Source organism: Mobula birostris, chromosome 14 (genome assembly GCF_030028105.1).
Source record: "Mobula birostris isolate sMobBir1 chromosome 14, sMobBir1.hap1, whole genome shotgun sequence".
NCBI lineage: Eukaryota > Metazoa > Chordata > Chondrichthyes > Myliobatiformes > Myliobatidae > Mobula > Mobula birostris.
In genome coordinates this window covers 3341820-3369817 of record NC_092383.1, presented here as the reverse complement: position 1 = coordinate 3369817, position 27998 = coordinate 3341820, and the positions used below count along the sequence as shown (strand labels likewise).

The window sequence follows — 27998 nt, the reverse complement described above, 5'->3', positions numbered from 1 at the left end:
CATCAATGTCAAAGTTTCATAATCACTTTTACCAATAGCCTTTTATTCCCATTACAAAAGATAAATTCTTAAATTTATATTCTTTTTCAGCAGAAATCACTGCACTCTAAGGGTACATTCAGCCAGGCACCACATCATAACTTTTATTTTTGAAAAAGGCAGTTTATTTTAGCTGTATTTTAAAAATTTCCAACATCGGCAATTACAAAACAGGATACTACTTCCTTACAAAGTATTACAGCAAAAACAATTTTCTAAATTCCAGCAGACTTAATAGTTGAATTTTGCCTGCAGTTGAGAAACAAACTTGCAACCTTCCAGAAAATATTCTAGCTAGCATTTCAGAAGGGGCTGCCTGCAGAGAGGAAAAAAATGTTCCATGGACTGGTACCAAATAAGTTTCCATCCCATTTTATATAGGCAGGCAAAATGTAATCACATAAGCGCTCAGAAAAAGGCTGCTGTTATGGTGAATACTCCTGTTGTTGAGTCTGAGCTGGGGGTAAAGCAGGTGAAAGCCGAATGGTCAGAGGGAAAAGGTTATGGAAATAAAATGCCTACACATTTTTCAGAGAGATGTGCAAGTTAAAGCACATCCTCCCACGAGCACTTCGCTCATAATTATCTTTAGCCTTTAATGTACAGACATCTGTACATTTCTATAGTAACAAAAAAGCAAAAAAAAACTAATTCTGTAATCTGAAATAAAAAAAACAATGAACTACTGCAAGTACAGTATACTCAGCAGGTCAGGTAGTATCTGCAGAGAGAGTTATAATGTTCCAATCACAGAGCTTCCAACAGAACTGCTCCACAGATGTTGCCTGGTCTGGTGAGTGTTTGCAGCATCCTGTACATTTGTGAGTGGAGTAATGGAAGTGCCCAGATCTAACAGCATGCAGTGCAGTGAGCAACATGCACTTCTGTCCCATTGAACCTTCCATAGGAGTCACGTTCTACTGAAGGGGAGTCGACAGACTGGACTGTACACTCCAAACCAGTTAGTAAAGTAGCCATAAAAATCAGTCCAGGCCTAGGATGTTCACGGGATCCATCTCCAACAAACTGTATCATTCCAAGCTGCACGGGGAACTGCATGCTGGACTATCTGCCTGTCTGATTCTTAATCCCAATGCAAAATCCTGAAAAGCTAAGGAGTGACATTCTCTTACAGTCCTTTTCAGGTATAGCTGCCTTTTCAAATGTGCAGCAACATTTGTTGGAACTTTCAGTCCTCATTCTTCCAGAAAGCAGACTCTGGAAAAATGATTCATAATCAGCAGCAAGGCATACTGACATTATTTTTAGACTGAATATTAAACTCACAAAGAATGGTTTCTGTGATGTGGCAAGGTTACAACTCTCCCTTTACAATGATAGTTGTGGCCTCCAATCTGAGTTGAACTTGAACTATGCACTTAAGGTCTTGTCCATGAACACGTGAAGTCGGCCACTCGAGTTTCCACCAACCAAGATGTTTTTGGTTGGGTGCATCACATTGATGGAGCACACAGATGCCAGCCATTCAGGATCCTTGAATTCATGCACCCTTATCCCTGTACTGTGGAACACCTCGATCTGCCTGGGCCTCACCATGCTACCCACAACAAAGCAATCTTCCATTTTAGGATCCCAGACAGCTCGGAATTTGGTCAGCCAACGTCCAGTGTTATTGTTATGGCTATTTGAAACAAAAATAGGTCATTAATAAACAATTACAGATACAAAGAGATTACCTAGTCTAATTGCATAAATACAAGAGATTCTACAGATATTGGAAATGTGGAGCAACACACACCAGATGCTGGAGAAACTCAATGGCTCAGGCAGCATCTTAAGAGTCAATGTTTCTGGTGAGACTATCACCTGGTTTAAATGGCCTGGTGTTTAAGCCCCACTCAGTTATTCTCTCATGCATCACCACATCCTTATACCCCCTTCCCCCATTATTTAGCTGACTCTGCTGTGCTCTAGCTAACTATTTGCACATATAATCAAAAGCAATCAGAGTGAGCAAGATCAGGAAGAAACTATCAAGAGTTACCTGTTAATATAGAACATTACAGCACAGTACAGGACCTTTGGCTGTCAAGATTGCTGCGTGTGAGTTGATATGGTGGCTAAGGAGGAGTAAGTTGTGCTGGCCTTCATTAGTCAGGGGACTGAGTTCAAGAGTCCTAAGATAATGTTGTAGCTCTATAAAACCCTGGTCAGACCACACTTGTGGAGTTCTGGTCACCTCATTATGTGTAAGCTTTACAGAGGGCGCAGAGAAGATTTACCAGGATGCTGCCCAGCGTAAGGCATGTTTTATAAGGAAAAATTGAGCAAGCTGGGGCTTTTCTGTTTGGAGTGAAGGGGGAGGGGTGACAAGTGACTTGATAGAGGTGTACAAGATGATAAGAGGCAGAGATCAAGTGGATAACCAGACTTCTTCTGGGGAGGGTAGAAATGGCTTATACCGGGGGGTATAATTTTAAGGTGATTGGAGGAAAGTATGGGGGGGGGGGGGGTGGAATGCCCTGTGTTACGACTTTGTAACGTACCAGCAGCAAGAGATGACAAATTGACTCGGGTTTTAATATTAAAACCACTATATTTACATCTATTCAAAAATTTAGAAAATTAAATAAACTACTTTCTTAAACAGAAGTTAACTGTGTTATGTGTCTATAGCTCCCTTACAGTCAAACTTAGAACCTGTTCTTAACAAATCTTACTCAAGCACAGTATTAAAGTGGCAGTTCAAAGAGTCCCAGTAATTCACGAAACAGGTGAGAGGAGAGACTTGTGGATACACAATGCAGTGATGAGGCGATCACGATGAATTCTAAAGATTCCACGGCTAGCGAATGAAGGAATGGTTATCGAAGATCCCAGCTGAGGAATACTGTTCCGAAGTCCTTGAAGAGCGATTTCACAAAGTGACTGACACGAAATCCACACCCATGGATCATACGAAGGACAGACACGTCTCCACAATGCACAGTGTGCATCTGATTAACCCAATCCTTTGGGTAGTGGTAAGCATTAGACTTTACCCTTCTCAATAGTTCCCAGATAGCTCGAAGTCTGCCATCTTCACTCTCTCTCTCTTTCCTTCGACTCCCTCTCAACACTTTGACCACATTTCTTTTATACCGTCGGCATATGTCATAAGGTAACGGTCACAGAAATGAAACTGTGGACACATGAAGCCCACAGTAAGCGAAACTACAGACTCCCTGCTAGATGCGATGGGAAAGGTCCACTCAATCTATGTCTCTCATAATCTTGTTCATTTCTCATCTTTCTTTGGTCCAAAGAGAAAGGCCTAGTTAGCTCAACCTCAACCAAGCTAGTCCCTTGTCCTATTCCTGGTGAATTCTGCCACCTTCTCCCTCCTCCACAATTAGCTGTTTCTTTCCTACAATAACTCCTGTGCAGCTACTTTTGTATAATAAGAACAGCTGTACTCTTTGCCCTTTGAATGATCAGGTACACGGAATACAAAGGGTGCTACAGAGGTGAGCAGGTGACGACAAGGTGGTGGGCAAAAGATAAGGAAGAGAGAGGACAGACAAAGGCTGCAGAGTGTAGAGGGACAGAAATCCAAGAGCTGATAGAGGAGCAAGGATCAATTTTATTTACATGTACTGAGAATTTGCTGTGGTGTGTTGGTCAGGGTGTGACATACAATAAAAAAAATTCAACAATTATACAGAATAAAGAATTATATAAAAATAAAGCCAGAAATACAGGTATGGAATATAATTATGCATAAATATCATTATGTATTTACAATGTAAACAGCATTATAAGAAGTGGTTTAAAGTGTTTACAGTGCAGTGGCAGAGGTAATAGAGGGAGTTGATCAAATTAACTGCCTGGAGAAAAGATGTTTAAGATTGTGTAATTTTTTTTTCTGTTAATAGTCCTATAGTGCTTTCCGGAGGGTGATCTTAGCAAAGGTGTTTTGCTGGGTAGTGACCGCCATTATTTTTCTTTGTCCTGGACAATTACAAGTTCTGTGGTGATGGTAGACTGCAACCTTTACCATTGACCTAACAGCTTGCTGTAGTTTGTGTATATTTGAAGAGGATGCTGCACCAAACCAGACAGTATTGGCTACTGTGAGGATACTCTCTATGACGGCAGTGTAGAATTGCACTAGTATGTTCTGGGAAAAATGGAACTTTACAAACTGTTGCAAGTACATCCTCTGCCAAGCCTTTTTGTTAATGAAGGAGATACGGTTCTCCCACATGCGGTCCTGTGAAGTACTGATGTCCAGGAATCTGAATGTTGAAATGGTGTTAACTGTAGGGGATGACATTCGTGGGAAGTCATGCAGAGGATGCTCATGAGGAAGGGGATTGGTGAGGAATACAGGACAGAAAATGCATCCCTTAACAGAATAAAACATCCCAAGGTCCTTCATTGTGGTGTTGTCAGAGAAAGCAGCACAGAGGCACAGCTAGTGGGACTGCTGCCTCACAGAGCCAGAGACCAGGGTTCAATCGTGACCTCGGGTGCCATCCAAGTGTTTGCAATTCTTCCTGTGGCTGTGTGGGTTTCCCAAAGGCACTCTGGTTTCCTTCCACATCCCAAAGACGTGGGGTTTGAAGGGTTAATCAGCCGCTGTAAATTACCCCGGTGTTTCGAGGTGAGTGGTGGATGTGGCGGGCAGGGGGAGCTGAACAGAATGACAGGTGGGATTAATGTAAATGGGTCAGTGTGGACTTGATGGCCGAGAGTTCTGATTCCACATTGCATCTTCCTAAAACTGACGATGATATCAGGGCAGGTGATTAAAAGCTTGATTACAGAGGTAGGTTTAAGAAATATCGAAAATGAAGCAGAAGGGAGAATAAAAGGGAAGGAGGTACGGCACTCAAAGATTGCATTACTTCAGTATTGAGGCAGAATATTCTGGAAAGATCCTCAAAGTCACAGAGATTAAAAACAAAATGCATGCAATCACTTTGATTGTCTTTAATCTCCATTAGGCATTGCATACTGAAGCAAGGAGGTACACTCAGTGGCCACTTTATTAGATACACCTGCTTGTTCATCTAATCAGCCAATCATGTGGCAACTCAAGGTATGCAGACATGGTCAGGAGATTCAGTTGTTGTTCAGACCAAACATCCGAATGGGGAAGAAATGTCATCTAAGTGACTTTGACCATGACATGATTATTGGTGTCAGACTAGGTGGTTTGACTATCTCAGAAACTGCCATCTCCTGGGATTTTCACAAACAGCAGTCTCTAGAGTTTAGAGAATGGTGTGGAAAACAGAAGACATCTGGTGAGCAGCAGTTCTGTAGGCAAAAATGTTTTGTTAATGAGAGAGATCAGATGAGAATGGCCAAACTGGTTCAAACTGACAGGCAGGTGATAATAACTCAAAAACCACACGTTACAGTAGGTGTGCAGAAGAGCATCTCTGAACGCACATCATGTCCAACCTTGACGTGGATGGGCTACAGCAGCAGAAGACCGTGAACATGCACTCAATGACCTCTGTATTAGGTACAGGAGATACCTAAAATACGGCCACTCGAGTGTAATATCCAACCTTATAAAACATTGGTCAGATCTCAGCTCGAGTACTGCAGTACAGTACCTGTCATCATGATATAGGAAGCATTCGATAGTGCTGGAGAGGGTGCAGAACAGATTCACTAGGAAGTTGCCTGGGAGAGAGCATTTCAGTTATGAGGAGAGTCTGGAAAAGGTAGGTCTGCTCCCAGGAGTGGAGGAGGTAAAGAAGAGATATTATTGAAGTACTGTAAATAATTGGAACGAGTAGACCACAGTACTTATATGCGGACACAGAACTGGAGTGAATTCAGAAAGACTAGAGGGATAGGAGGGACATAGACAACTGAAGCTGTGAAACTGGATTAATTTTACTTACGTTATTGATGCAACACAGGGAATCTGAGGAATTATGGCACTTGTATCAAATACTCTGTAAAAACATTTGAAGTCAATTATGAGGATTTAGCCCATTGCATCATTAAATATTTTAATTTATAAAACCTACACATATAGCTCATTCACTTTCTTACTTTAAACAGCAGACTACCATAATCTCCTAGACTGACAGGGGATAGTGGGCAGGGACACTTCTTCCAAAGGAGAACCTGTGTCCTCAGTCACCTTCCTACTGGCTTCCACTGAGAGTCGACCCTCCCCCTCCATCCCCCAGTTACAGTCAGGGCCCAGCACAGCAAAGGTACCGGTCGCTAAATCGCCTACACGGCTGAAAGCCAACAAGGGCCCGTTCCCTGGATTATACAGCCATAAACAAAAATAGAATGTTTGGAAGACAAAGATTTCCAGGTCAGTCAAATCAACCTGCAAACACTTAAAAAAAAACCCAAGAGCTGAAGAGATTAAAATTGCCATCATGCAATGGCACAACTGTGGAAAGATGGGATGTAATGGAAATATATTGGGTAAATGGTGTTGAGTGACTTACACACAGCATAGCAACATAATGAAGGGAATTTTATTGTATCTCATCAATGCCAGAACTGGTCCATTGGGGTAGTCTGATGATCAGTAAAACTGCTGAGATCACAAACTACAAACTTTAGCTGTTGTAACTTTTTAAACAGTCTGCTGGGTCTAATGGAACTACTGAACTTTTGCTCAACTCATATACAATTGCGAAGCTTGTTACCTGATCCTATCATCCATGCTGGTGGTCACCACTCTCTTACCAGTGACTGGTGAGAAGTAGGCAGAGCTTATACGCTTTGCTTGGGTACCCACGTGCGCCACGGGCTTTTTAGATGATGCCTTTAGATTTCTGATATCGTAGATACTTGCACACCTGCCAAAACCAGAAGAAACAAGGTGGAATTTCATAGTTTCAGATATAGGGGCACCAATTTAAACTTAGCGGAATTAGGCTATTCAATTAAACCCCAGCTTAGGAAAGCTTATTTTCTCCATATCAATAAAAACTCCAGACTGACAAAATCTTAGCATTCTCTAGTTTTAATATTATCAAATCACTGAGACAGAGCTTTACCAGCAGGGAGCAGGGCTGGGGTCAGGGCTTAAAGGAAGCTGCAGATTTTCATGACCTCTTGTTTTATTTATTTATTGTAAAATTTTAATCAAATATACAGCACAATAACAGGCCCTTCTGGCCCGATGGACCTGCACTGCCCAATGACACCCATGTGACCAATTAACCTACTAACCCGTATGTCTTTGGAATGTGGGAGGAAACCCACGCGATCACAGGGAGAACATACAGACTCCTTACAGACAGCGCAAGGATATGAGCCTGGGTCTCTGGTTCTATGATAGTGTTACGCTAACTGCTAACATATTGTGCCACCCCAAAATGAAATTAAAACTTGATAAACAGATATCTGGTACATTTGGTACCCTTTTAGAAATGATACAAAAGCTCCTTTAAAGACAAATTAAATAGAATTTTGAGCTTAAGAATTAAAAATAAAGTAGGGTTTATATGGCAATACATGGATAAAACTACATAGTAGCGTAGTGGTTAGCACAACGCTTTACAGTACTAGCGACCAGGGTTCAATTCCCACCGCTGTCTGTAAGGAGTACGTACATTTTTCCTGTGACCACGTGGGTTTCCTCTGAAAGTCCAAAGGCATACAGGTTAATTGGTCATTGTAAATTGTCCCATGATTAGGCTAAGGTTAAATCCAGGTTTGCTGACAGTGTGGCTTGAAGGGCCAGAAGGAAAGAAGAGAGGGAGGGAGGGATGGATGGACAGAGATAAACAAATAAATGCCCCAACACCAGTAATCTCTTCTGTTACGGGAACTCACTGTGATGCTGCAGTTACAAAATAATGCCGATCCACTGGGTGAACACTGACTGTCCGTAAATGTTTCAGGCCCATGTTCACACTCTGCTCTCCAGAAATGCTGCAGAAAAGAAAATGTAGAAGTTACTCTCATTTCAAGATTAAGCAGTACCTGTAAAAACTTAACTTGTTCACCTGGTGTTAACCGTAATTTACCTACACCAGGGGTCCCCAACCTTTTTTGCACCGCGGACCGCTTTAATATTAACAATATTCTTGCGGACTGGCCGACTGGGGGGGGGGGGGGCGCGGGTGTGTTCAAATGGGGTTAAACTCACCTCAACATGTCTTTTACAGTTAGGGTTGCCAACTTTCTCACTCCCAAATAAGGGACAAAAGTAGCAGTCAAATCCTGGGACACTTTACTCCAGGAAAGATTACCATGACCATGAAGCCTTGCTCGTGCACCTGTGTGCGCATGCGTGACGTGCACATGTGCGTACGTGCCGAATTTTTCTCCCACAAATCGGTTTTGCCTTCATCTTCCTGACAATACTGTACATACATTATTTCTACTTTATATAGGCTGTGTATTTATCATATCAATCCTGCTTTTACTATATGTTAGTGTTACTTATTTTTGGTTTTATGTGTTATTTGATAGGATTTGGTAGGTTATTTTATTTGGGTCTGGGAACGCTCAAAAATTTTTCCCATATAAATTAATGGTAATTGCTTCTGCGCTTCACACCATTTCAGCACGAAAGGTTTCATAGGAACGCTCTACCTTAGCGGGGGAAATACGGAACAAGGGCGGTCCCGTATGGGACAAACCAATTTAGCCCAATAAGGGGGATGTCCCAGCAAATACGGGACAGTTGGCAACCCTATGTTCAAGTTCAACAGTGCGTGGCAGGGAATGAGGAAAGGTGCAGCTGACTCATATCATTTCCTCGCGGCCCGGTAGCACATGCTCTGCGGCCCGGTGGTTGGGATCCATTGACCTACACCATCCACGTGCCGTGTGTCAAACACTAGCTTCAAAGTCTCTGGTAACATCATGCACAAGATGCTGAAAGAACTCAGTAGGACAGACAGCATCTATGGAGGGGAATGAACAGTTGATGTTTTGGGCTGAGACCCTTCATCAGGACTGGAAAGGAGGGGGGAAGAAGGTGGGGGGGTGGAAGAGGGGAGTACAAGCTGGCAGATGATAGGTGAGACCAGGTTAGAGGGAAGGTGGTGGGTTGGAGAGGGAACCTGATATTCTGGGAGCATTATATACATTAAATAACTCCGACATACTCCCTTTTCCTCTCCCCCTTCTCCTTCCCTTCACCACCCCCCCAGCACACTGGAAGAGCATCCAGTGATCCAGTATCTGATACCTAGCTTTTCAGCCACACACTCAACTGCACTACCTTCCTAACTCTTGACTCACTAGCATGTAGCACAGGGAGATTTTCAAGATTACATCCTTACAGGTCCTGATTTGTAACTTTTGATTTAATTCTCTGAACTCCATTTTCAAAACTTCATCCTTCTTTCGGTCTCTCATTACGACCAATATGGACCATGACCTATGGCTATGTGCCTTTCAGAACGTCCGATGCCTACTTAGAGACATCCTCGATATCAGACCAGAAAAGCAACACACGTTGCTCCCACTGTCACAGGATGCTTATGTTTCCCTGACTATAGAATTCCCTGTCACTGTAGCTCACTGTACGTGTGGGGGGGTGGGGGGAGTGTACAAGCTGGCAGGTGATAGGTGAGACCAGTTGAGGGGGAAGGTGAGTGGGTGAGGGAAAATGAGGAAATGGGAGGTGATAGGTGGTACAGGTAAAGGGCTGAAGAAGGAATCGGATAGGAGAGTGAACCATGGGAGAAAGGGAAGAAGTAGCTGAGGGAAGTGATGTGTAGAAAAGGGGTGAAAGTGGAGTCAAAATGGGCAATTGAAAAAGAGGGAAGGGGAAGCAATTACCGGAAGTTCATGCCGTCAGGTTGGAGGCTACCCAGAAGGAATATGAGGTGTTGCTCCTCAACCTCAAAGTGGCCTCATCGTGGCGGTAGAGAAGGCCATGAACTGTCATGTCAGAATGGGAAGTCAAATTTAAGTGGGTGGTTACTGGGAAAATCTACTTTCTGTGGTGGATGGGGTAAAGGTGCTCTGACACCATTGTTCTATGGAGATTCAATACAATTTCTTCAAGACTAACCATAATATTGAGTTCAGTCAAACTGCTGACCACCCCAGTCATTCCTCCTCTCTGATGCTCTTTTCCCCAAGAACAAAATTTGAAAGTTTATACGACTCAATATAACATTTTATCTGACAATGCACCAGCTTTGGTAGCTGTATGGAAAGAGGGCACATAATTTCAAGTTGTTACTGTGTAAAGAACTTCTCTGAAATTCAATGTCAAAAACACAATCAATAATCCCAGAGCACCATTAATACTGATAGTTTTATTTAGTCCTTGCATTACTCCCCGTGAGCGACAAACACAGAGTTCACAATCAAGGTTAGCAAATGCAAGGTTTACCGAAAAGACCGTTTTTCTCATTAGCATATACGCTTGATAACAGCGCTCACTAGGCCCTAAGAGAATAGCTTGATATGTCACATATACATCAAAATAAACAGTAAAATGTATTGCTTGTGCTAACGACCAACACAGCCCAAGACTGTGATGGGTGCAGCTTGCAAGTGTTGCCATGCTTCTGGTGCCAGCATGCCCATGACCCACTAACCCTAACCCGTACATCTTTGGAACGTGGGAGAAAATGGGAGCACCTGGAGGGTACCCATGCAGAGATGGGGAGAATGTACAAACTCCTTACAGACAATGGTGGGAATTGACCCAAGGTTGCTGGCTCTGCAGTGTCACACTACTGTGTTGTCGCTAAGCACTGTACACCCAAAATATGGTGCAAGGACTGAACTGGTTCAAGAGAAAGCACCATCTTTTCAGTGAGGCTTTGCAAATAACAGCCACAACCCGTGAACAAACAGACGATGAAGAGTCACTGCCTTGAGGGGAAGGAAGTTAGCAATGAGAAACTAAAACCACCAACAGAACAGACCATTTACACAAAGATTTATGAAGTGTGAGATGAAACACGTTACTGTTGCTCACCTTGGAGTTCGCCTGTCCACTATAGCCATTTCACCATCCCAGTGACTGACAATCAAAGTGGACCCATCCTCAGCCAAGAAGTCAAAAGAAGAGGTATTCCACTCATTGGATACGTATACCTAGGAAAATATACAGAGGAAGGTATTTCTATTTGCAAAGTAAAGAAATTAGAAATCAAATTTATACATCTTTTTTTAACAAATGCATATTTGTCAGTGTAAAAAGTCCATTCACCTATAGATTTCAGGACAGATTAATACAGGTATCCAGATCAGATCCAAACAGGTGTTTCATGAGTGTAGAGAGAGTACAGTAGTGGGCTAGGCATGCATCTATCATGTTCACCAGTGTGATTGTTAGTGAGGTGACATTATTGCAGATCTGCAGACTGTGACTCCTCCATGAAGAAGTCAAGGATCCAGCTGTAGAGGGAGGTCCAGAGCCCAGGTTTTGGAGCTTGTTGATTCGAACGGAGGATATGATGTTGTTTTACACTGAGATGTAATCAATAAACAGTAGCTTGATGTAGTATTACTATTGTCCAGGTTATCCAAAGTCCAGTGGACAGCCAGTGAGATTGCATCAGCTGTAGATCTATTGGGGCAATAGGCAAACTGTAACGGGTCCAGGTCCTTGCTTAGGCAGGAGTTGATTCTAGCCACGACCAACCTCTCAAAGCACTTCATCACAGTAGGTTTGAATGTCGCTGCGTGATAGTTGTTGAGGCAGCTTGCCCTGCTCTTCTTGGGCACTGGTATGATTGTTGTCCTTTTGAAGCAGGTGGGAACCTCCAACTGCAGCAGAGAGAAATTGAAAATACTGCTGCACATTTCCACCAGTTGGTTGGCACAGGTTTTCAGAGCCCCACCAGATATACCATCAGGGCCTGATGCCTTGTGAAGGTTCATCCTCTTGAAAGATGATCTGATGTTGGTCTCTGAGACAGAGATCACAGGGTCACAGACACTGCAGGGATTCCCCTGAAGGGATCAGGGTGTGCAGTTTTGTGCCTGCTGATTACACAGCTCAGCTCCTCGAGTGCCTGCTTGGCATTGTTCTGAGGTGGAATGTATACCAATACCAGGGTGTTGGTGGAAAATTCACTTGGTAAATAACATGGATGGCACTCGATTGCTACAAGTTCCAGGTCGGATAAGCAGGACTATGAGTTGATCATAAAGCATACTCCAGACACCTTGCCTTTGAAAGACTGAGCAGAGGGTGGTGAAGGTATTGAGCTACAGCGTTGCATTTGAAATTGCTGATGTGAGCCATGTTTCTGTAAAGCAGAGTACACAGCAGTCTGATTTAGTCATGAAGCTATTTCTGACAGGAAAATGCTCCAGCATTGAAGGACATTTTCCTTTCATTCCTGCCTCTAATGGATAAATTTAAAATACTTGATGTGAATGAATGAGAGCTACAACAATGTGTAAACTTTTCTTTCAAGGCTGATACTGCAACTGCATACCTCCACATTTTTTCGTCTAGCAAAGCAACCCAGTGGACATGGATTTCTTTACTCCTTATAATTGTTGAAGGTTTTGTTGCATGTAGCATTCCGACAAACGTACCCCGGCAAATTCCTTATACATGCTTGCCTCAGCCACTACATTCTCTCAACAACAGTAAAGGGAATCTGACCTTCCAAACAAGCACATTATAATCATCTGAACTCAACACAGAACTTAGACAAGACCTTTCAATTTCTTGCATATCTCCACTACTCTTGTTCCCATTACCACATTTTGCCTTGCGTAATCATTCCCTTTGTCAGTTCACATCCTCAGCCCCCACCCCATCAGAGAATCCTTTGTTTTACCGCATCCCCACACCTCAATTTCCTTCCCTATGTACGTGTTTAATACCTGTGTCCAGTGGTTCTGACAGGAAGCATTAAATCAGTTTTGTACTCCACGGCTGCTGCCTGACCCAGAGTATTTCTGGATATTTTGTTTATATTTCAGAATTTCAGTTCTTTTATTTATGTCTAATAGCGACCAAAGCAATAGGAACTTAAGCTGGGCAATTCTCATGCTGTATAATCATAGACCGAGTCTCTATATCAAAGTTCAAATTAAATTTATTATCAAAGTATGTCACCATTTACCACTCCGAGTTTCATTTTCTTGCGGGCATTCACAGTAAAACAAAATACAATAGAATCAATGAAAAACTACGTGCAAAGACTGACAAACAACCAGTGTGCTCAAGACGACAAACTGGGCAAATACAAAAAACAAACAGACAGATAAATAAATTAATATACTGAGAACATGAATTGTAGAGTTCTTGAAAGTGAGTGCATAGGCTATGGAGTCACTTCAGTGTTGAGGTGAATAAGGTTATCCATACTGGTTCAGGAGCCTCTATATAAAGGAGCTGTGGACTTTGTGAGTGAAGGGTTGAACGGATCAAAGATCTTTGGTGTGTATTACCTCATCAAAGACCGCAGCAGCAATGTTTCCGCAGCGAATGCTCCCATCATTGCTCACTGACAGGATCTCAGCAGAGTTGGAAGGGGAAAAGCACAGGCAGTTAACTGTACCGCAGTGAGGTTTGAACTGAGCAACAACAGCATCCTCAGCCCGAGAACTCTGCAAAGCAAAAATCAAAAGCATCCAATCAGAACTGGATCATAAAGTCTAAAAGGCAAACACTCTTACAGTCTTACAGTTCCTAACCATTCTACAGAACTTTATAGTTTTTCATTCCTTTGACAGATAACTACTGCTGTAGCAGAGGAAATCCATTTGCAAAGTGTACAAAGCAAGATCCCAGAGATAGCCATATGACATATACCCTGACAGTCACTGTCCTATTTGCCCTGCCGCTACTGAGAAGAATTCCTCTTGCCAAGAGTCACTTTGCCACTTTACAATTTCCCATCAGACACCTTATTTAGATACTCCTGCACCAAGCGCCACATTATGTACATACAATCAGTCTGTGTATATAAGATGATCTAATGTGTATTGGCCACACTCAAACAGTTACTTTTACATTGTGTTTTACAGGATTGCTTTTATATTTATATTTATTGCGGCTTTTGTTTCTCACTTTGTTCTTTATGTTTATTGTGTTTATTTATGCTGCATCAGGTCTGGAGTAATGATCATTTCATCCTCATTTACACTTGTGAACTGAAGAATGACAACAAACAATCTTGAAAATGACAGGGTGGTATTAGCCAATGGATAAGAATTGACTACAGCACAAGACAGACCCTGACCACCTTTCCTCAGTACAATGCCTTACAATCTGAGTAAGCACAGGAATTTTTATTTTTTATTCATAGATACAGCTTGGTAACAGGCCTTTCTGGCCCAATGAGCCCACACCACTGATTTATGCCCATCTGACCAATTAACCATCTAACTGGTATGTCTTTGGGACGTGGGAGGAAACCCATGTGTTTACGGGGAGAATGTACAAATTCCTTACAGACAATGACAGAACTGAATGCAGGTCACTGGTACCGCAATAGAATTACACTAACTGTTGCCCCCAAATCATCCCCACTGTATTGGCTCATTTTTAATTCTTCAACTAGGGTACATAGTGATCTGCCATTTGTGAGACTTCCTTTATGCAATATGGATGAATTACAACATTAACAGCATTTCTCTACCTTTCAATAGCTTGCTAATTTCCAGAGTCTCTGAGGAATACGGTAACAAGAACAACAAAAAGCTAGTGTGCACTGACCAGATCCCAAATTCCAACATATCCGTAGGTGCTTCCCGCAGCCACCAGAAACCTCTGCTCAGATGGATGAATGGCCAGTGCGGACACCCGCTTTGGTGTTACTTTAGCAACAAGATGTTCTTGGATTGTCATCTGTTTCAAACTGGACTTGTAGCTGCTCAGACAAACAATGAAGGAAATAGTTTATAGAAAATCATTTAATATTGTAATAAGCTGCTATTTAAAATTTAAAGAACTTACATTTTTAATTCTTCTGGTTGCTTTACTTTAACCTGCGATTCTCCCTGTGTCAGAGTAGCAAATGTTACATTACTAATGAAAGTTAGGACTTTATTTTTATAATGTTAACTTTGCTTTAACTTATCAACATCTACATTACAAATCAAATACCTAAATTAAGTTGTTGGTGGCAGGGAAAGAAAGGAGATGGGCACCACCATCGAGCAAATCTACATGAAATATTGTCGCAAGAAAGCACCATCCATCATCAGGGACTCCCACTATCCAGACTATGCTCTCTTCCTGCTGCTGCCATCAGGAAGGTGGCACAGGAATGTCAGGACTCACATCACCAGGTTCAGAAACAGTTATTACCCATCAACCATGAGGCTTTTGAACCAATGGGGATAACTTTACTTGCCCCACCACTGAAATGTTCCCACAACCTATGGACTCACTTTCAAGGACATTTCATCTCATGTTCTTGATATTTATTGCTTATTTATTATTATTCTTTATCTTTGATTTTGCACAGTTTGTGTCTTTTGCACACTGGTTGAATGCTCACGTTGGTGTGGTTCTTCGTTGATTCTATTATGATTATTATTCTGTTATGAATTCATTGATAATGCCTGCAAGGAAATGAATCTTAGGATTGTATATGGTGTCATATAGGTAGGTACTTTGAATTTTGAAGAGACAGAAAACTTCACTGACTCATATGCCCCCCTCATTCAAGCCATGGCTACATCAGCTATATAGATAGCCTCCAACCTGATGGCATTAACATTGATTTATATATATACACATACACACACATATATATTTATATATACACACACACACACATATATATATATATATATATATATATATATATATACATACACACACACACACAGCAGGGGTGATTGATAAGTTGTGGCCTAAGGTAGAAGGAGATGAGTTATGCAGCTCTCGTTACGTGCACATGCAGTTCAACACTGAGTGATTATGCAGAAAGTTTGAAGTTAATAACTCATCTTCTATCTTAGGCCACAAACTTATCAATCACCCCTGCTGTGGACACTTTCTGGAGGTCCAAGATCCGTATGCTCCACAACCGCTGGACTAAGTGTGTACATGTAGGAGGGGACTATGTTGAAAAATAAATGTGCTAGGTTTTCTAAAATTGACTCCTTCTACCTTAGGCTACAAACTTATCAATCACTGTGTTTTTATGTGTGTGTCTGTGTGTGCGCGCGCATATTATATAAAAATAAAATGTTCCCCTTTTCCCTCCCCCTATCCTCTTCTATTCCCCTCTCCGGCCTCTCTCTTCCTCACCAGCATATCACCTTCCCCTGGCTCCTCTCCTCCTTCCCTTTCTCCCATGGTCCATTCTCCTCTCCTATCAGATTCCTTCTTCTCCAGCCCTTTACTTTCCCACCTACCTGGCTTCAGCCATCACCATTTAACTTGTCCTCCTTCCCCAAACCCACCTTTTAATTCTGGTGTGTTCCCCCTTACTTTCCAGTCCTGAAGAAGGGTGTCTACCCCAAAATGTTAACTGTTAATTCATTTCTATAGATGCTGCCTGACCTGCTGGGTTCCTCCAGCATTTTGTGTTGGTTGGTTATATACCAGCTTTTGCCTTAAGATTCCATGCACATTACATCTTTACATTTCATGCTATTGCTTGGCCTTACAAAGGTTTGGTAAATGATTTTGTTCAGATATTTACCTAGCAGAACAGAATGGTTGTGTGCACAACTTGCAGACGACTAGTACGTGGTGCAGTAAGTAATCTGGAAAGGCAATTCTCCCAAGTTCACGAATGTATTTTATGCTCAGTGTGGTATCCTCAGCAGTGAAAAAAAACATTCGAGGATTGGCTGATCATTTTCCCAAATGACTGATGTTCATTCAGTTCACAAAAGCAACACTGAGCTTCCAGACTCCACTCATAATAATCGTCTGTCCCACACCTTCTCTGATTTCTCTATTTTCAGCCTCTAGCATTGCGGCAAGTGCCCGATTCGAGCCCAGGAACAACACCTCATCCGATGTCTTGGTTTGTAACAGCTTTTAGGACTTAATATTGGATTTAACTTTTTTTTTCCTTTCCTCTCCACTGAAGTGTACCCAACTGTCTTGAGCTGTCAGCTTTTAAAGTAATTGTTACCTTGACAACTTTGGTCTGCAGTCTTTAACAATTACTTCCCTCTGGTCTCTCTGCAACTTAAAATCTTTCCCTTTTCCAGTGTTCATGAAGGGTCTTCAAATTGAAATGTTGCTCTCCACTCAGCCCCCAATGACGCCACTTCCCCGAGGGCTTCAATTTTTTTGTCTTTGTCTCAGATTTTCAGCATCTGCAGTTCTTACTCTGGGTAGCATAGTAGTTGGTATTAACACATTACAGTGCCAGTGTAAGATCAGGGTTCCATTCCTGCTGCTGTCTGTGAAGAGTTTATATGTTCTCCCCGTGACTATGTGGGTTTCCTCTGGGTGCTCCGATTTCCCCCAATATTCCAAAGACACGCCAGTTAGGATTAGTAAATTGTGGGCATGATATGCTGGCCCCAGAAGCATGGTGACAATTGCAGACTGCCCCTAGCACATCCTTAGACTAGGATGGTGGTTGACACAAATGGTGCATTTCACTGTATGTTTCCATGTACGTGAGAAATAAAACTAATCTTCTTGCTTCAGGTATTTATGAAAATTAGGCCGGTATTCACTGGAGTTTGGACAACCTGTTAAGAATATCTGAGGACGTTGACAAGGTGGATATGGAGAGGATATTATCTCTTGTGGAGAATCTAGAACTAGGGGTCACTGACTGAAAATAAAGAGTTACTGATCTAAGGCAAGAGGAGTCAAAATATTCTTCCTCCGTCTCTGTGAAGGTTGTGATAGTTGGAGCTTTTCCTCAAAGGGTAGTGGAAGCAGAATTTTTTAACATTTTTAAAGGCAGAAGCTTATTGCTTCTTCATAAGTAAGGGAGAATCAGAATCAGGTTTATTATCACTGGCATATGTCATGAAACTTGGTCTTTTGCGGCAGAAGTACAGTGCAACACAAAAATATACTATAAATTACAATAAACATTGAATTATTGATTAGTTAATTAATTAGCTTAAATTAAAAAAAAATAAGGTTGTGAAAGGAGGCGAGCTGGGCATGGGGCTAGCAAACCCATCCTGTAAAAACCAAGTGCTACAGGAACAGCACAGAAGCTCCAAAAACTTCACCCATGCGAGAGGAAGTACCTTCAATGGGCTGCACTTTGAAAGACTGGCCCAGAACAGAGGACTCTGGCGAGCTGCTCTTGGCAGCCCACGTCCAGTACGGGTGATGGGTTTAAGAAGAAGTGGTTGGGTTCATTGTCCATTAAGAAATGTGATACTGAATGGGAAGAAGCCGTTCCTAAAAATGTTAAGTGTGTATCTTCAGGTTGCTGGACCTCTATACTATACCAGCAGAGAGTAGTAATAAGAAGGCATGTCCTGGGTGGTAGGGATCCTTGATGATGGATTAGAAGATAACAAAGGTAGACAGGGATACGAGGTAGAGGTAATAGTCATATCAGCCCTGATCTTATTACATGGCAGAGCAGGCTCAAGGAGCCAAGTGCCCCATTCTTGCCCTCAATCATATATTTGAATGTTATCTTTGTGCTTGTAGTTGTCAGATATGTTGTTCTTGTGTCAGGTTTAGCTGGAATCTGAATTCCCAAGCACAAGTGCAGCGTGATTTCCACAGTCCATAGCTTGACTGCATTCTTAAAACGTACTGCAGACAGTAACAGCAACTTTAGACTTGTGAGTGTAAATTCTGAAGTTGCAGTCAGTAGGAGGGAAACACTGGGTCATGCAGATAATCAGTGGTACTTTCCCAAAAAATCTGAACCCTCACAACTGTTAGTAACATTTTCGTCATTTGAATTACAGTCAGATTTATGAACTTAATTGATTTAACCACTTCAGAGCTTCGAGTTAGTCACCTGCATCCCATTTTGTAGACACGAAAACATTGCAGTACAAATATAAATGGAATACCTGACTAATCTTCAGCCACGTGTTTATTAGATCCTCGGTTACTTTGTTGTCCTCTTCATCACATGCAACCATTTTAATAGGTCCAGAGATCTGAGGTAAGATTTAACATCAGCTTGTTATTTTCCTTCCCATCTCTATTTGAATCTGTCTATTGTAGCTGGTTGTATAATAAACTGCTACTGCACTTAAAAGCTAGCTGCAATTATGTAACCACTGTCAAACATGATGTATGTGACAGTTAAGGCTCTGGTCTACTATTCAGTACATTACAAAGTATAACCTGTCTTGAAGTCAAGTCGTCAGCAGTGAAAGTGGAACTGTCATCTACACTTGACTGAGGGTTGGTGTGGATTGTCAAAAGGACTAAAAACAAGGCCTGTCATATGGGCAGATGATCTTTTTCTTTAAACCAGTAGCTATCCTTATCTGAAGATGGCATCACCCAGTTATGCTGCCTGAACAGCCATGTATGATAAAAGCAACACAAGCTACCCAGTGTAATCAGAACTTTTACCAGATTCACACAGCAATAACTGTTTTGTGCGTTAAATTGAAAAACAAGTGTTCCTTTGAGTATGAAGTGGGTAAGATGAAGGGTGGTTGTTAAGGCAACTTACATGTCCAAAAGTCACATGCTTTAGAAAAGTCTTCATAGTGAAAGCAGGCAATGTACAAACTTGGTCCCACCACTAAACCAGATCTCATTGTGAAGATGAATTAAAAATATTTAAAATCCAATCTACCAAGTCTCCACAGATCACAAGTGTCTTAATCTTTGCGCCACTCGTGATCTACTAGAAAAATCACCTTCTCAGTCAAAACACAAGAGTCCTATTTGAAAATGAAGTTTTCAGCAGGCTGGAGCTGCAAGGACAAAAATGATTGTGCACAAGAGCAAAGATGGTTAGAAGATCTATGAAGAGTGAGGATGGAGGTGGGCTGAAGAGTGATACAGATCAGAAAAGGAAGAGAAAGCGGGGACACAGGGGAAACTAGGAAGAAAAATGAGAAATCCAAGACCATAAGCATCACATCAAATTGTTGGTATTTCATTACAACTAGAAGTAATCATTCAACTTATAAACATGCAGTTCTATAAGCAATCTTAATAATCCCACTTAGTTTGCTCCAGTCAATTGTCTGACAAATGGCCATTAAAATTCCCCTTCCACACAGCTCTCCTACCACCCACCAACTATAAAGGTAATGTCCAGTGGCCAGTTAAACTGACATTCAGCACATCTTTGGGATGTGGGAGGCAACCAGAACAACAGGGGGTACAAACCCATACAGTCACAGGGAGAAGGTGCAAACTCTCCATGGACATCACCTGAGGCCAGGATTGAACCCAGGTTGGTGGAGCTGTGGGACGTACACACTGTCCGCACTGTCAGCATGTACCACGAGGCTGAAGGACAGCTTCTATCCCACTGTTGTAAGACTATTAAATGGTTCCATTGTATAAGTTGGCCTCTTGACCTCACAATCTACTTCATCATGATCTTGCACCTTATTGTCTACCAGCATTGCATGTTCTCTGTAACACTTTATTCTGCATTCTGTTATTGTTCTACCTTGACACACTGTGTAATGATCTGATCTGTATGACTGGTATGCAAGACAAACTTTTCACTGTATCTTGGTACACGTGACAATAATAAACCAATTCCAGTTTCATCCCATCCAAGTGCACAACAAAATAAAACTGAACATCTAAGATAGGACAAATCCCAAAATGAAGCAGTGTAGCAGTTAGTGCAAGGCTTGACAGCACCAGTGATTACTGATGGAGTTTCAATTGCCACTGTCATCAGCAAGGACTCTGTACGTTTTCTCCCCATGACCACATAGGTTTCCTCCCTCATTCCAAAGACATATGAATTAGGGCAACACACACAAAATGCTGGAGGAACTCAGCAGGTCAGATAGCACCTATGGAAATTAATAGACAGTTGACGTTTTCGGCCGAGACTCTTCTTCAGGACTGAGGAGGGGGGAAGATGACAAAATAAAAAGGTGGTGGTGGGGGGGGGAAGAAGCTCGCTGGAAGGAAAGGTCAAGGGCTGCAGAAGAAGGAATTTGCTAAGAGAGGAGAGTGGCCCATAGGAGAAAGGGAAGGAGGCGACCTAGGGGGAAGTAATAGGCAGGTGAGAAGAGGTAAAAGGTCAGAGTGGGAAATAGAGGAAAGAGGGGAGGGAAGAATTACATTAGTAATTTGAGAGCATGCTACGTTGGCACTGGAAACAAGGCAACACTTGCGGACTGCTCTCAGCACTATCTCAGACTGTGATGGTCACTGATGCAAAAGATGTGTTTTGATGTACATATGACAAATAAAGCTAAGCTTGAGATACATGGATACTGTGGACCAACCCGCTCTTCTATCTCTTCTGACGTCACAGATGTTTCTATCGGTAATTCTGGGACTTGGGCATCTGTAGATTTCAAAATTTGCAGTCGCATAGAACGCCGAACCACAGGTTGCCCTCCAGAACTTCGAGGCTTCCTTCTAAATGCCAGAAAAGGATGAAGATTGTCATTACACATCAAATGTGATATTACAAATAAAAATAAAACTAATGATCGTTTGCAAGATTTAACCTTTAACCTCCAGCTAGACATTGCTCTTCCAGTTTCAGTAACTGCTTTGCCCATCTTCTACAGTAAAGGCACAACAGCAATGAGTCAGTGTTCATGAAGCTTTGTTGCCAATATTTAGAATTACAGATAGGACGAATCATTGTTACCTATTTGCATGCCTCAAATATTCAAACATTGAAGTATCCTCAGTGGACACTTTATTAGGTACACCTGTTCATTAATGCAATTATCTACTCAACCAGTCACGTGGCAGCAACTCAATGCATCAAAGCATGCAGACATGGTCAAGAGTTCAGTTGCTGTTCAGACCAAACATCAGAATGGGGGAAGAAAGGTGATCTAAGTGACTTTGACAGAAAATTGATTGTTGGTGCCAGACAGGGTGGTTTGATTACCTCAGAAACTACTGATCTCCTGGGATTTTTACGCAGAACAGTACCTAGAGTTTACAGAGAATGGTGCGAGAAACAAAAACATCCAGTGAGCAGAAATTCTGTGTGAGAAAAACGCCTTGTTAATGGGGCAGGACAGAGAATGGCCAAACTAGTTCAACTTCCACAAGTTACAACAGTGGTGTGCAGAAGAGCATCTCTGTATGCACAACATGTTGAACCTTGAAGTGGATGGGCTACAGCAGCAGAAAACCACACCGGGTTCTACTTTTGTGCCTAATAATGTTGCCACTGAGTATACATTGATAACAAAAGACGATGTGGAAAGACTTAGCTACAGCAGATTCGTACTTCTTGAGTGGGTTCAGTTTCCTCTGTTGTCTTTTTTTAACATCTCCCCAAAGTTTTTTGGCAGTCTGTAGGGCAAGAGCAAATTGCACAGGTTGGCTGACAGCATTTTCAAAATACTTACAAACAACTGATCTTTGCTTTGAACAGAATTGTCAAAAGGACTGCATCAAGGATTGTTAAAAGCAAAAGAATAGATACTTTGAATTAAAGACACTTGTATTCACTAAGTACAGCTCGATCAAATAGCAAATTGGAAATTAGAACATAGTACCATACAAGCCTTTCAACCCATGACTTTGTACTTACCGTTTAACCTACTCCAACCCTTCCCTCTTGCATAGCCCTCCATTTTTCTATCATCCATGTGCCTAAAATTCTCTTAAATGTCCCGAATGATGCCTCTAACATTATTGTGTTCTTTATCATTTGTGGGTTTTTGGTGCTACATTGCACCTGGGTAACAATTATTTTATTTTTCTTTACACTGTGTACTGGAAATAACATTAAACAATCTTAAATCTTGAACTAAATTGAAATAATTAAAACTGGAATTTATAAACTAATCTGAGTAACATGAAACAGAAATTTGTCAGATAAAAACCGACTGATTCACTTCAGTCCCCAAAGGACGGATGGTTGTTGCCCTTCCCAGTTCTGGTGTTTACGTCACACTACAGCTATTAGTAGGTTTGAGTTTCAGTAGACTCCACTATTGTGTGGCAGTGTAGACAGGGAATAAATGTTCCCATCCCGTGAGTCGTTCCAACAATCAACCTGTACGCTAGGTTTCCATGTGGAATTCCAGATAGCTGCTTATTTACCCAATCACTACGGTTTTCATCAGTACAGAATGCAAATATTTGAAAATTACGGCCAGCTGACATGCATTCGCACCCAATAAGTACTGATTTAAGTCACTTGGTACTGCTTGCATTCTTAACTAGTAACTACTGATTTGAATTGAAGTTACTGTGCTGGTGGTGCTCACCTCCAGCATATTCAATGATGCAAAGAACTTGGCATTTTCCTGAATGTTTTTCAGTCGCTTCCTTTCGTAAACGGACAACTCCTCAGGTTGCTGAAATGAAGAAGGAAAATTAAAGTTTAGAGGTGCCAGATATTGCAGTGAGGAGATAGTATTATGCCTAATCCACTTTCCTCCTTCAGTGCACCTTCCTGCCCCTAATTTCCTGCAAGTCAACCTTGACCCAGACACACCCACAACATACCAACACCCAGACACACCGCCACACAGGCTCAGCCACACTACCCAACACCCGTGCACACTGAACCCTCCGCTGCCCGAAGATACCACATGGACACATCAACACCCTCTAACACTCAGACACACCCACACACTTGAACACCCACGTGCACCCACACCCTCCAACACCTGGGCACAATGACATCCGGACACACACACACACACCCAGAAAGACCAGTCTCTACCCAAGCCTATCCCACCTAAGAAACACAAGTTGACTGGGTGACTCTACTTAAAGTGACAAGTGGGAGGGTGCCACGATATCATAGCAGTTAGCATGACCCTATTACAACTCGCAATCTCGGAGTTTGAAGTTCAATCCCAGTATCCTCTGTACGTCCTCCCTGTGGAATGTGTGTGTTTTGTCCGGCTGCTCTGGCTTCATTCCATAATCCAACGATATACCAGGTAAGTTAACTGGTAATAGTAAATTGTCCTGTGATTAGATGAGGGCTAAATCGGGGATATCAGGGATTGCTTGGCAGCGCAGCTCGAAAGGCCAGAAGGGCTTATTCCGCACCGTATCTCTAAACTTAAAAAAAATTACAACTGTCACATCGTGTACGCAAGAGCAGCATGTTCCTGTTGGGGGGAAAGGTAGACATTGCAAGTTCAGGGAACCTTGTCTGCTGAGAGATAAAGGTTCTGGTTGCTTTAGGTAGCTGGGTACAAATAAATCTCTCCATTGGGCAGGATCTAGCTGGGGCATTTCTGGGTGACTTGAAAACACCAACTGGCCCGCCCAGACTGCAAAGGTTTCCGAGACTGGAGCTCAATTTATGTAGTATTTCCAAAACAACTGTCTCATGGAATATAGAGGTCACCTACTCAGAAAGTAGCGATACTGGACATTCCCTGAAGGAACAATACAGCCAAGTAATTGAAGCAGCAGTGGGAGAGCATCATGGACCCAGTGACTACAATTCTAGTTTTAAATAGTTCCAGAAAAAGATAGAACAGGTCCACGGATTAAAGTCCTGAACTTTGAGGGTATTAGGCAATTTTTAGCTGAGGTGTTTCTGGGCAGCTTGAAAGGCAAAGGAACAGTTGCCTAGTAGGCGGCTTTCAAAAAAGGCCTTGACAAAAGTACAGGGGCAGCTTGTCCCTTTTAGGGGAATGGGTAGACAGACCAAATTCAGGGAGCCCCAGAAGATAAGAGATGGAGGCTCAGGTAAGAGAAAAAAAGCATAAACCACATTTATGCAGCTGGCTACACATTAAACCCATGATAAATATGAAAAGCCTCAAAAGGGAAATCAGGAGGGCAAAAACCAAGTGTGAGATGGATTTGGCTGACAAACGCAAGAAATTCTTCAGTTACATTAAGTAATACAGTAACTTGGGAGAGACTAGATTCTCTTCATCCATCACTATGTAAGTAGTGATGACTTGAGTCACGGTTATATTTATGTATTTCTTGTGAATGCTGTTTATACGCTGTCATGTTCCTGTGAGGCTGCTAGCAAGTTTTTCATTGCACTTGTGAATATGCCAATAAATGGGATTTTTGTTCGATAAGATGATCTCTTGACCTCATGATCTATATTTTATTTTTTATTTGAGATACAGCATGGCACAGCCCCTCTAGCTCTTTGAGCCACGCCACCCAACAATCCTCTGATTTAATCGGAGGTCTGTTCTGGGACCCCTTCTCCTCATGATTTTTATAAATGACCTAGAAGAGGAAGTGGACGGATGGGTTAATAAATTTGCTGATGACACAAAGGTTGGGGGTGTTGTGGATAGTGTGGAGGCTGTCAGAGGTTACAGCTGGACATCGATAGGATGCAAAACTGGGCTGAGAAGTGGTAGATGGAGTTCAACCCAGATAAGTGTGAAGTAGTTCATTTTGGTAGGTCAAATATGATGGCAGAATATAGTATTAATGGTAAGACTCTTGGGAGTGTGGAGGATCAGAGGGATCTTGGGGTCCATGTCCATAGGACACTCAAAGTTGACTCTGTGGTTAAGAAGGCATATGGTGCATTGGCCTTCATCAACTGTGGGATTGAGTTTAGGAGCCAAGAGGCAATGTTGCAGCTATATAGGACCCTGGTCAGGCCCCATTTGGAATACTGTGCTCAGTTCTGGTTGCCTCACTACAGGAAGGATGTGAAAACCATAGAATGGGTGCAGAGATTTATAAGGATGTCGCCTGGATTGGGGAGCATGCCTTATGAGAATAGGTTGAGTGAACTTGGCCTTTTCTCCTTGGAGAGACAGAGGATGAGAGGTGACCCGATAGAGGTGTATAAGATGATGAGAGGCATTGATCATGTGGATAGTCAGAGGCTTTTTCCCACAGTTGAAATGGCTAACACGAGAGGGCACAGTTTTAAGGTGCTTGGAAGTAGATACAGAGGAGATGTCAGGGTTTAGTGTTTTTTTTAAAACGCAGAAAGTGGTGAGTGCGTGGAATGGTCTGCCGGTAATGGTGGTGGAGGCGGATAGGATAGGGTCTTATAAAAGACTCCTGGATAGGTACATGAAGCTCAGAAAAATATAGGGCTATGGGTAACCCTAGGTAATTTCTAGAGTAAGGACATGTTTGGCACAGCATCGTGGGCCGAAAGGCCTGTATTGTGCTGTAGGTTTTCGATGTTTCTATGTTTTAATCCTGGCTTCATCATGGGAAAATTTACAATGACCAATTAATTTACCAACTGGTACATCTTTGGATTGTGGGAGGAAGCTGTAGCACCTGAAGAAAACTCATCACGGGGAGAACGCACAAACTCTTTATAGGCAGCCCTTGCAGCTTATTGTCTGCCTACACTGCACTTTCTCAGTAACAGCAACTTTATCCTGTCTTGTTATTGTATAACCACCTCAATACATTATATAACCACCTCTCAATGCATTGTATAACTTCCTCAATGCATTGTATAACCACCTCTCAATGCATTGTATAACTTCCTCAATACATTAATATAACCACCTCTCAATGCATTGTATAACCACCTCTCAATGCATTGTATAAGTTCCTCAATACATTATATAACCACCTCTCAATGCATTGTATAACTTCCTCAATACATTATATAACCACCTCTCAATGCATTATATAACCACCTCTCAATGCATTATATAACCACCTCTCAATGCATTGTATAACTTCCTCAATACATTATATAACCACCTCAATACATCTGTAAGAATGACAAACACTAAAGTTTTTTTCTTACCGTACCTCGGTACATGTGACAATAATAAGCCGATTTATAACCAATATAATAATAAACACACTTAACAGCCACGATCGAATGGCAAACACTCGAAGGGCCGATTGACCTCCCATGTCTTACGGTCTTGTAGTCAAATTACACCCCCTACCCTCATTGCCCTCCTCCTCACCGCTGCTGGAAAGTCATCCCCGCTGCTGTAGTCGGTGTCCGCGGCCGGCGAGCTCTCGGATCCGGCCACAGGGTGCCCACTCGCGCTGCCGCTCACCGGAGATCGCGGCCTCTTCGCCAGCGGCTCGTCGCCCGGGGCCTCGGGAGCGCTGTCCATCCGCAGCCGCTTGCGGTCCAGCTGCCCGGTGCCGAGCGCCTTCATCTCCTGTCGGGGGAGGGCGAGAGTTAGGCCCAGAGTCAACGCGGCGGCATGCTCGGCTGAAGCCCGCGCAAGGAGGGAGAGCCCACCCCTCCCACGGGTCCTCCCCCACCTCCCCTTCCCTCTTTGCCTCATGGGACCTCACTCTCACCCCTCCTAGACAGCCACGCCGCCTCCTCTCTCTCCCCCGGCCCTCACGCACCTTCTGCCGCCTCAAGCTCCAGCGCGCGCCCGGCCTCTTGAATCTGCGCGCCACTTCCACCCCACCCCCGCCCGCTGATTTTAATAGGGCTTATTCACGCCCGCCATCTTTTAACACGCAAAGCTGCATGGGATAGCAGGAAGCGACCATATTCTTGCACAACGCCGCCCCTATTTATGAAGCGTCACTCAGAGGCTCCTGATCCTTTAGGGATTGCAGCTTTCTTTTGTCTTTCTTTTAGCGGCAAGCAAAAAGCTCCCATTCCTTCCCCCCCCCCGCCCCATTTATTGTCCCGGATATCAGAACACTGGTTTAACTCCATTTTATTCTGTACATTCTCATTATGACTTCTCAACGCCCCAGCAGTCCTGAAGATTGCATCTTCTATATAAAAAAAGCACAGCGAGCTATAACCATTAATGCTAACGTGAATATAATCAATAGGAATGTTGTGTGTGAACATTCGGTACATAATAGTCGTTCATTAAAGATCCACTTGGAAGATGAATAGATTGTATTGGGCAATTTCAATCAAACGGAGAAATGCGGGTCTAACCTAGAAGTAGATGACCTGAATTAAAGAGTCAAAAAAGTGGGGTAGTGTACATGGGTTCATTGACCATTCAGAAATCTGATGTCGGAGGCAAAGAAAGTTTCTGAAATGTTGAGTGTGTATCTTCAGGCTCCTGCACCTCCTTCCTGATGGTAGCAATGAGAAGAGGGCATGTCCTGGATGAGGGGG

General features: G+C 42.6%; 1 protein-coding gene across 2 annotated transcripts; it reads right to left on the bottom strand.

Annotated features, from left to right (window-relative positions):
• Nucleotides 1-53: 53 nt before the first annotated feature.
• On the bottom strand, nucleotides 54-27356 carry wdr76 (WD repeat domain 76). 2 transcript variants are annotated; one of them, XM_072277989.1, is made up of 14 exons: nucleotides 27206-27356; nucleotides 26857-27060; nucleotides 23227-23316; nucleotides 22239-22303; nucleotides 21268-21403; nucleotides 18895-18984; nucleotides 14876-14919; nucleotides 14636-14789; nucleotides 13366-13524; nucleotides 10928-11046; nucleotides 7810-7908; nucleotides 6675-6827; nucleotides 5904-5957; nucleotides 54-1681 (listed from the first exon to the last, which is right to left on the bottom strand). In XM_072277989.1, exons 2-14 carry the CDS (start codon nucleotides 27055-27057, stop codon nucleotides 1411-1413), a joined length of 1635 nt encoding a protein of 544 aa, XP_072134090.1. In that variant the 5' UTR covers nucleotides 27058-27060; nucleotides 27206-27356; the 3' UTR covers nucleotides 54-1410. The 2 variants fall into 2 exon arrangements, with proteins under 2 accessions (XP_072134090.1, XP_072134089.1); XM_072277988.1 differs by having other exon boundaries at nucleotides 27257-27356.
• Nucleotides 27357-27998: the final 642 nt, after the last annotated feature.